At 31.5% G+C, this 10,286-nt stretch overlaps 2 protein-coding genes across 2 annotated transcripts in view; one reads left to right on the forward strand and one right to left on the reverse strand.

Annotated features, from left to right (window-relative positions):
• Positions 1-5,358: 5,358 nt before the first annotated feature.
• Prp31 (pre-mRNA processing factor 31) lies at positions 5,359-7,019 on the reverse strand. The gene has a single exon (XM_072521456.1). The coding sequence runs from the start codon at positions 6,925-6,927 to the stop codon at positions 5,437-5,439; it is 1,491 nt and encodes a 496-aa protein (XP_072377557.1). The 5' UTR covers positions 6,928-7,019; the 3' UTR covers positions 5,359-5,436.
• Positions 7,020-7,273: 254 nt separating this feature from the next.
• Positions 7,274-10,286, forward strand: part of GTPBP1 (GTP-binding protein 1) — a 43,798-nt gene continuing 40,785 nt past the window's right edge. The window contains 3 exon segments of the mRNA XM_072523520.1: positions 7,274-7,381; positions 8,489-8,767; positions 8,770-8,792. Of these exon segments, the coding sequence (XP_072379621.1) occupies positions 8,617-8,767; positions 8,770-8,792 (174 nt within the window). The 5' untranslated portion in view covers positions 7,274-7,381; positions 8,489-8,616.

A 10,286-nucleotide genomic window follows, 5' to 3' on the forward strand; every position in this document is an offset into this window, starting at 1 on the left:
AATAAGGAGACAATGGAGAATGGAAAGTACTCACACGATACCTATTATTCTCTCTACTACTGGAGTTATTCAGAAGAACCTCTCGGAGAACATAAAACAGATGGGCCATAATGAATATCTCTATAAGATCATGCAAAAAGCAGTACTGCTCTCAACATCAAGATGTGTAAGAAAATTTTTTGAGATACTCCGACGTACCAAGTCTCCGCTGGGCTGGATAACACGGAAAGAGTCCCACGAGAGCTCAATCCTTTTGATACCGTAGGTATCTGGGATGAGTGAATTTTTCCCTTAGAGGAAGTGTGAATCGTATGTTTAAATTTGGATATCACGAAATTATTTAACTCTATTTTCACAGTTCGCTTTGTTCTATGGGTGTGAAAACCTGGACAACAAAAATAAAAAATCTTATAAAATAGAAGCGTATGAGTTGTGGTGTTACCGTCGCATGCTCAGAATCCCATGGACATCACACATCTAACGAACGTGGGGTAGAGAACATATAAAAGAGCGAAAATTGACCAACATACATCGTCATAATGAGAAAGGTCCAATACTTTGGATATATATATATATATATATAATCAATGCAAAATCTTGAAATCTTTGATATACCGAAAACTAGTTCAGCATTAAATTTATTGGTGTCAATCGGCCCATTCTTAATATTATACGCCTACCACGATTTTGTAATTTCTGAAGTTTCCCCATTTTATTTAGGTTGAACATAATATAAGACTGATGCATAATAATCAAAATGAGGTTGGATTATTGAATTACAGTACCTAAGCCTAGTTTCTAATGGTTAATTTTTTGCTACCCTTGTAAAAAAGTATAATTTCTTCCTGATTTATACGTGTATATAAACAAAATGATCTTCCAATGAAATAGGGTTCTCAAGTTGAAATCCTAAGTATTTAACAGTTGTTATTTCAATCTTTTCACCATTATGGATAAATTAATGTTGATGTAATTTGTCGACTTATACCCTTGTACTCTTTCTTGCCTGGTAGCTTTATCGTCGAAACGAATATGTTTCAACAAAAACTGAAATCGTATCCGGGACATAGTAAGTCTGAGTATGTCCATAGGCATTCCGTCTGTCCTAAATAAATATTCAGCGTTTCTCGGGTTATTTTTACTAGCATCAAAAATATATAAAAGTCCTAATAATGCTTTTATTTCTAATACACGAGTTGGTCTAAAAGAACGATTTTGCGAAATGTCATAGACTTACATTTCTATAAATTTGTTGGTGTAAGTAACAATTTTTTCAAATATATTTGGAGAGAAGAAGCATTCCCAAATTTCTGAAGCCTTATATCTCCCTTAGGTCCAGATAAATGGGTGTAAATATTTTCAGCGTGTGTTCGAACATTCCGTGCTGATGCAGAACATTTTCACCACCTTGTAGTTCCATCTTTACCGATAAGACAGGGTATTCTTGCAGCTTGTTCGACTAACATTTCTTCAAGAATAGGCAAGTTTTGTCCGTTTTCAAACTCCTCTTCCGAGTCTATATCCTTAATATTTTCTATAATATGGTCGTCGATCAAACTCACATCATCATCATCTGGTTCTACCTCTGAATCAGTTAAAACGTCCCCATGAAGCCGCAACAGCCATTCTTGTTCCCTCTCGTAATTCATTTTAAGCGTATGCCCTAAAATATAATTCAGTATTGTAAACAAAAATCAAACAAATCAGTCTTACCTCAAAATGTAACGGCAACTATAACGTCGGTTTGTGGGACCGAATCGTATATAATATTCAAAATTCCTAGTAAACGATACACACCTGACTACTTGCTAAATTATGACTGAATAGACACAGGCACGTTCGAAAGGTACTGTGAAGTGCAGATTGAAATAGAAATCAGCGGAGCTTAAACTGCGAAAATTTGAATCAGTTGGTGCTAGAGACATAACCACATATCATTTAAGTAGAGTATAAAAAATAATGATCCTAGTACCAAAGAATATAGACGCTTATAGTACACTGTCCTGAGGTACACCTATATCAATGTTAAGTTCACCTGACATCAAGTTATTGAATTTAACCTCCACCCCTAATGCAATACTGCCACAATTTTTTTATTTAATCAAATATACCCGCATCAACCACTAAGGGTTATTAGCAGGGAGACATACACAAACAGTAAGATACATATTGTTACTAAGGGCACACGCGATTCTTCTGTTCTGATACACTGGACACTCGATAATTATATGTTTCACTGACAACTGAGTGTTGCACTTGGTACACATCGGATCAGCCTCCTGGTTGAAGATATGCTTGTGGGTAAGGAAAGTATGTCCTATTCGGAGTCGGTTGATGCTGACTTGGTCTTTTCTATTATTTGGTAAGATGAGTTTGGTTCCTACTTGACTTAGACATTCCTTGAGTTTGTTGGTAGTGCGATCCCAAGTAGTTTGCCACGCTCTGTACATGTGGGCTTTGATATTTACTTTGTGATCAGTCCAAGGCATTTGATTTATGATAGCAATACTTTGGTCGGTTGTTGCATTGCTTACCAGAGAGTCCACTTCCTCATTACCACATATTCTCATATGGGAAGGTACCCAGATGAAGGAAATATCTTTTTATTGTCTGTAGATAAGATAACTCTTCTTTGATCTTGAGAAGTATGGCGTGAGTTGTATATAGCTGTTTTATTCCAAGTAATGTGCTCATTGAATCGGTGATGATAACAAATTTGCTTTCATTGATAGAACCACATTTTTTCATGGCCTGTTGAATTGCCGTAAGTTCTCCGGTATATATACAACAATTTGTTGGGATTCGTATGGTAGACTTGACGTTTTCGTAGATGTAGGCTGCAGTATGTCCTTCATCACATTTGGAAGCATCAGTGAAGATTTGATGGGTTGTTGGGTATTTGGATATTATATTTTTAAAAGCTTGCTGTATGAGGAAAGGATGTGTGGAATGTTTCGGGAGTTCTTTTAGCGACGTGTCTATTTTTGGAGGTTTAATCATCCAAGGAGAAAAATTTACGTGAATAAGCATAGTAAGACTGAACTGTTCTAAATTAAGACCAATTTTTTTATTGCTATGTTTCTGTAAAGATCGGACGATATATTTGTTCTGCAAAGTATTGTTGAGTAGGTTACGTTGCTGTTGTTTGCTGAAATTCTGACAACGTAATTTAGTGATAGGAGTTGCCTTCGTTGGCTTAAGGGCAGTTCATCAGCCAGAGCTTGTAAGCTACTTACTGGACTAGTTCTTGTGGCACCTAAAACTAATCTCAAGCACATATTTTGAATGTAGTCAAGTTTTTTTAAAGATGTTTTGTTAGCAGTATAGTAGCAGAAACAGCCGTAGTCTAGTTTACTTCGTATTAGTGATCTGTATAGAGTAAGTAAGGTTGCCACAATTTTGTCAAAGGCTCTCTTAAGATCTAAGAATACAGATACTACATATTTCTTTTGATCCCATTCAGTTTTAAATTTACTAATTGTTAATTGAAGTGCCGAATCACAAGAGTGTTGCTTTCTAAAACTAAATTGATTACTTATCACAATAGCATTTTTTTTTCCAACATGTTCAATAATTTGATCATAGACAACAATTTCAATCATTTTTTCAATTGGTGGTAATATATTAATGGGTCTGAATTCTTCAGTTTTCACTGTATTATTGACTTTTTGAATCAGTACAATTGTACTAACTTAAGTTGATTCAGAATTTTACCAGTAGACAGAGAAGTGTTGATTAAATTTAATTTAATATGCCCAATTGTTTCAGAAATATCTTTGAGCATTTTAGTGTTTATTATATCATGAACTAAGCATTTACTGTCTAATTTATTAACAGACATACGTAATTCATTTTAAGATACTAATTTAAATTTATTTATCTGTAGGTATAAGTTACTATTTTTATTACACCAGATTTTACTTGAATTTAAAGCTTCAACAATATTGTTGATACAACAAAGTAACTATTGCACTGGTTAGCAATTCCTTTGCTATCTTGACATGTTGAATACATAGGTGCCTGCTTCAAACTGAACATATTAAGGTGAAACTTTGGTTAATGTTTACTAAATGCTTTAATGTTCTCTAATAAAGATTTTTTTTAGCTTTTAACTTACTAACTACTTGATTAGAATACCCTTTAAAATTACTCCACAACTCCTGTTTAAATGGTTTAAGTGACATTTTAAAAGTTAATACTTCATTATCAAACCATGGTAGCTTTAAGTTAAACTGGCAAATCTGAATAGGTGCAGTTTTATTGATTTCAATCTCACAATTTTGAAAATAGCTCATTAAAAATTGATTCAACATCAACAAAATTTAAATTCCAGTTATAATACATTAAATTAGTTTTAAATTTTCTAAATATTACTCTGACTTAAATTTCTAAATTTTTTAACATTATAATGCTCTGTACTTTTTGTATTTCTCAGATTAACTGAAATAATGGAGTAGTCAGTTAATTTTGGCAGTGTTCAATTTTTAGTCTACCAGTGTTTTAGATAAATTCGTCACTCTAGTAGGTTCTTTAACTAATTGGCAAGTACCATAGCTCAACATGACATCATTTATTTTTCTGACTTAAAAAGTACTTAACAATTGATCTAAAATCTAAATATGCTCCTATGTATATAATTATCTGAAAGATTTAGACACCCAAAGTCCTGAGTTTAAGATAATATCATTCTTCTGTATCATTTGCTACACTATTTTGTCAAGGGATCTAAAACCATAGAGGAAGTAAATCTTACCTATTTGCTTCCTAGACACACCTACATGTCAGTCGATTCTATGCATTCCATAATAGAATCAAACTACAAAAAGAAAATTGTGTGCACCCCCATGGAATAACCAACAATTATTACAAATAGTAGAAAAAATCCAAGGCCCCATGAAGTGACTACTCATACCTACAAAGATTTTCAAACTTGGAAATCAGTGCAAGGAGAAAGTATTAGAGAAGCCTGTCAGATTCGTAGTGTATGAATGGTGATTATAAAGAAAAACGTCTTCCAAATTTTACTGCACAATAGCTATGACAACACTTAAACTTCTCTAAGTGGCACAAAAAAAGGTTTAGCCACGTTATGGAAACCCTTTGTACATCTAAACGCTAATTTATCTCTAAATTAACGTAAAAAAATTAATAGGTTAATTACTTAAATATAACGTTTTTTCTACTTTCTGAAAAAAGTTGTTTAGTGGGTTACAATGTCTTACCTTTCAACCATAGATATGCTTTTCAGTATGGGGGTGTAAAGTTGAAAATATTGTACAATTTGGTACATGTTTTAATCAATATTACAAATCTTTTAAGCAACTTATAAATGTTTTTAATGAAGGTATAAAATAAGAATATGTTTTGTAATTATTTTTATTTTGAAGAGTTTAATTCCATATAAATACATAAAATCAAGTAGAAATACAATATTTTCTACTTTTTGTCTAATTTAACAAAACCGGAAGTATTAGAAAAGTATTTAGCATTTGCTTCATTCACTTTAACTTCTGCAGCTTGAGGATTTACTATTTCCAACCCTTGCAAAGGTGTGAAAGCTACACTGGAAGCTGTACCAGAAATTTGTTTTTTGACTGTAGTACTACCACCCCAAATTTGTTGCTTTTGTAGATTCTTTTGTAAAGTCTTTGATATTCTTACTTTTGTTTTTTCATCTACTTGAGGCAACCTAATCCTTCCAGTTCCAGATTTTCCTATTGTTCCTCTAGTATAACCCAAATCTTCCTGGTAAGCATCATCTTCTATATCAGCAAAATTCATTCTATTAGCATGTTTCCTAAATTCTGTTAGTGCATATCTTTCTTTCATTTTACGAACCCTTTTACCTCCCCTCTTCTTTTTTGATTGGTCAATTGGCTTTGGCAAAGGTTTAATAAATTTTACAGGAGGAGGTTCTTGTAATTTATCCAATTTTCTCTCAATTTCATCTCTTAATTGTCTACCTATACGACCATCAGTACTTTCATGGCACGCATCAACTCTAGCTGCCAAAGTACATTTTGTAGACACCAATCTTGCAGCTTTTCTTCTTAAATCTGGAGGTGTATTTTGAACTATGTCTGAATAATAAACAAATCCTGTATGAGGTAACATTGTGGACTGTGAAAATCCAGAGAGGGATTTTTTCTGTTGTCCTAAAAGTAGCACATTACAAGCTGGTATTTTTGAAAGTCTAGTAAGACCTCCAGCAACACCCATTATTTTAGCAGCAACAGAAGCTCCCAAAATTACTGATATATTAGGAGCAATAAAAGCCATTCTACTCTCTACATATTCATAAATTCTTAACTTAAAACTATTTAGCTCCATTGCCATATCACAAGCTTCATCAATTTGTTCTTTCTCAAATTTAGTTAACAATGTTCCTTGTGTTGTTGATGCAGTTACTGAAACAACCATAATAGTAGCCTGTGTTAAAAATTGTTGCAATATTTCATTATTTTTTGCCTGATCCAAATCATTTCCTAGCTCTTTTACAGTTCTTAAATATTCTAAAGGACTGACAACAAGAGAGTCTAACTCTGGAAACCTTTTCTGGTATTTATCTCTAACAAATTTATGTACAGCTACTATTTCGTTATCAATATCTTGGGCTACATTATTAGCTTCAACTATTAACTGATATTCCGGATCTGTTTCAACGGGGCCTATTATATCTACAGATTTCCGAATCTTTGTGCCAAAACCTTCTATCTGCTCCATTATGTTTTGTAATTTTTCAGAATCCCTAAGTTTACAAATTTCTCTGACTGAATTTATTTGTACAGTTTCTTGTTCCATTAACAAGTCTTTTAAATCTGGTTTTTCTTCTTTAATTTCCTCCTCGGGAACTTCTTCCATCAGTTCATCAAAGTCATCTTGATCATTGTCTTCAAGATCAGCAAGTAATTCATCTGCTAGAGACATTTTTTGTAAATATATCAACGATTTTAGGTAAACGTTAAATATACGGTTTTTGTGATGGTAACAAACAAATATCTTAGGTTATATTTGGAATTTTGACAGTGACGACGATCTTGTCAAACTTGAACTATCTTCTGTTTTAAAGTACGCGGTCTCTGATTCTGATCTATGCAACTATATATGCAAGAATAAAAAATTTCACCATTTTTGTAATAATGCCTTTTTAAAGGTTTATTTATTTTTATATTCAGTAGAGTTTATATAAAAGTTAAATTTATTTAATTTCCGAAACATATCTATTGTATCTAACAATTTTTTAACATTATGTAAGTCCTGTAAAAATAATATTGTAGTTGTCAACCTTTCACTTATTTTTACTTGTCATTTACATTTACATTTAACTCATCAATTGTCAATAGTTGTCAATGCAGATTTGCAATGATAATTTTTATTTTTGGTAAATATTTACATTAATTTCCCACAAAATTAGTGATACTAACTCTTTCTCTAATATATTAAGTGTTAAGTGATAAAGTGAACAATACAGAGATACATTACTGGTATATCTGATTCCACATGATCTTATGAGCTGAGTTGTTAAGATGTTACCATATGTAACCAATAATTTTTGTAAAATCCACAGAATCTGTTTAGTATGAAATAATTTTGATTAGCATTTTAAACAATGCAATGTTTTATATCTTATCAGACTTGTGATTGTTTAAAATTTAGAAAAATATGATTGGCTAATACATTTTTTCCATTAGCAAGATATGGGCATATTCATACAATAATTTTATCTAAATCCAATAACACAGGTATTTATTATAACTATAATTGCATGTATCAACAGAAAAGTGAAGTAAAATCTTTACTTGTATTCAAATCTTACAGGTTAATAATTTATATAATGAATAGTTGTTATACTTACACATTTTTGAGCATAATTACTAGGTAAAGTTCTTTAAACCTCTTATTTTTTGTTTTGTTTTATTATTTTTGGGAAGATTTTCTGTGTAGCATACTTTAAATCACATTATTCTGGTGTAACAAAATTTATACTGTAATATTAAGAAATCTTGTGACATTTTCTGAACATATTTATATTAGATATTTAATAAAATTATTTAAAATATTTACAAAATAAATACATTCCTATTTATATTATTTGAAAAAATGATTAAGGTTGTTGCACTTATTCTCTGACTTTCCAGTCTTACTCAATGATGCAATCACTCAAAATGTTGACATTTACATAATATATAAATTCCAATTATTTAAATTTTCTTTAAGTTGTAAGGAGTTTTTCACATTTGCTTATTTTTGGACCATTAAATATGAACTTTAAAATATCTCCTAAACAAATTGGAAAGGGGTGTACATTTCATTAAACATTTCACAATAATTAAACTGGTATCATAATACATTATTCTCTTTTATTGTTTACCACATATTTCACCACTTTTGAGTTCAATATAATAATACATATACAGTATCTATCCCCACTCTATTTCTTGATCAGCTATAAATATTCTTTGTATCAATATTCTGATTTTAATTGCAGGGTCCTCAGTGCTCTAGAAAGATATTTCTAAAAATATAGTATGGTATTAATACATCCTACAGGATACAGTGTTATAGAGATTTTTGTAACGTAAATCTGATAAAAAGAATATATAAAAACAAAATATTATGAGTGAAAACAGGGAATCATTGAGTTCATTTGTGGAGAAACAAGAACGTCCTCCAGAGTATGACAAAATCTTGGGAAGAAAGGTATTGGTGGCTCCTTCAGAAGAACAGTATGATCTTTTACTGAAGAGGCTTAAACAGCAGCTGGAGAAGGGAGAGGAGAAGTTATTTTGGAGGTAAGATATACTAGAGTGGAGTAATGCATGGTGTTGCTTTTGTTTAATAAGATTTGCATCATTTTGTGTATCCTCCTAATAATTCTTAATATTATATGTTATATCTGTCTCTTGTTTTTATTTACCACATATTTCACAATTATTGAATTTAATAAAATTAAAGTAATATGTGATAAATGTTAGTAATAGAGATTGAAAAGACCTCTTTTGTATAAAATAATGCTTATACATTTTTGTAAATAGTAAAATAAGTCAAATATTGTAAACTATTATTATATTTAATATTATAATGTAAATAAACAAAGCTGAACATATAAGGAACAGTACAGATAAAATTGATATGTACTACTCTGGATTGATTATACAAAGAGTTAAAAATGTAGAATTATTTAACTTTCCAGTAGGTTAACATATATGGAATATATCATTTAAAAGATAAATACCTAATACTTCTCTCTATTTTTGTCCTATTAGAACTAAAAAAAACACCTTGTATCTTTTATCTTTTGTATCAATTTACTTAACCGTGTATGTTCAAATCAAGAAAAAGAGCAAATATATGTAATTACAGATGCATTGCCAGTCAGTCAATATATCTGAAATAAGGAAAAAACTATTAGTAACATCATAACAGATGAATTTTTCTAAGAATTAAAAAATTACTCTACATGGTTTTTACCCAGGTAGAAGTAATATGTCTAATTTTGGATCTAGCAGAATGAATTTTGAATGCCTTTGTAACTGGTTCTCAAATGGAATTGCATTTACACAGACTCCTCAAACTCATTTGACAGATTCATTTACACATTATCTCTCTCCTCCATCTATAGATGTTCTCACATCTATCAAATTTTGCATGTCCATTGCTACTTCATCCTCCCACCTTTTTCTTGGCCTTCCTTTTAGTCTTGCTCCCTGCATTTTACGCTCTATGGCTTTTGGCAATCTTTTGGTCTTCATTCTAACTATATGACCAGTCCATCTAAGTCTATGAAGTTTAACGAATTCTGAGATTGGTGCGCCTTTGAACAGTTAGTAGAGTTCATAGCTGTACCTGGGTCTCCATACTCTGTGTTCTTTAATAGGTCCAAGTATCTTTCTTAGGACTTTTTATAGTTTTGTAGGCTCTGATTTATGATCTCCAGTGTGTATTTTTGGAGCGGTACACATGGGCTTCTTTGAATTTCTTCTATATTGTCTTCTAATTCAACTGTGCATCTGTTTTCCGTAGCTCTTGCCTGTGTTAGCTTTTGTGTCTTTTGAATATTTATTTCTAGTCCAGTCTCTTTTGTTCCTGTTTTTAATTGTGCATATATTTCTACCACCTCTTCTGTTCTGTGAGACACAATGCTAATGTCATCAACATAGATGGCATTCTGTATTGATTTAGTTGTTAGGAGATCTCCTCTTCCTATATTCAGCTGTCTTATCACATATTCGAGAGTCAGGTTAAATAGCGTCGGTGCCAACACATTGTTTTAATCCTTTAACTAT

Source organism: Diabrotica undecimpunctata, chromosome 2, assembly GCF_040954645.1.
Source record: "Diabrotica undecimpunctata isolate CICGRU chromosome 2, icDiaUnde3, whole genome shotgun sequence".
Taxonomy (NCBI): domain Eukaryota; kingdom Metazoa; phylum Arthropoda; class Insecta; order Coleoptera; family Chrysomelidae; genus Diabrotica; species Diabrotica undecimpunctata.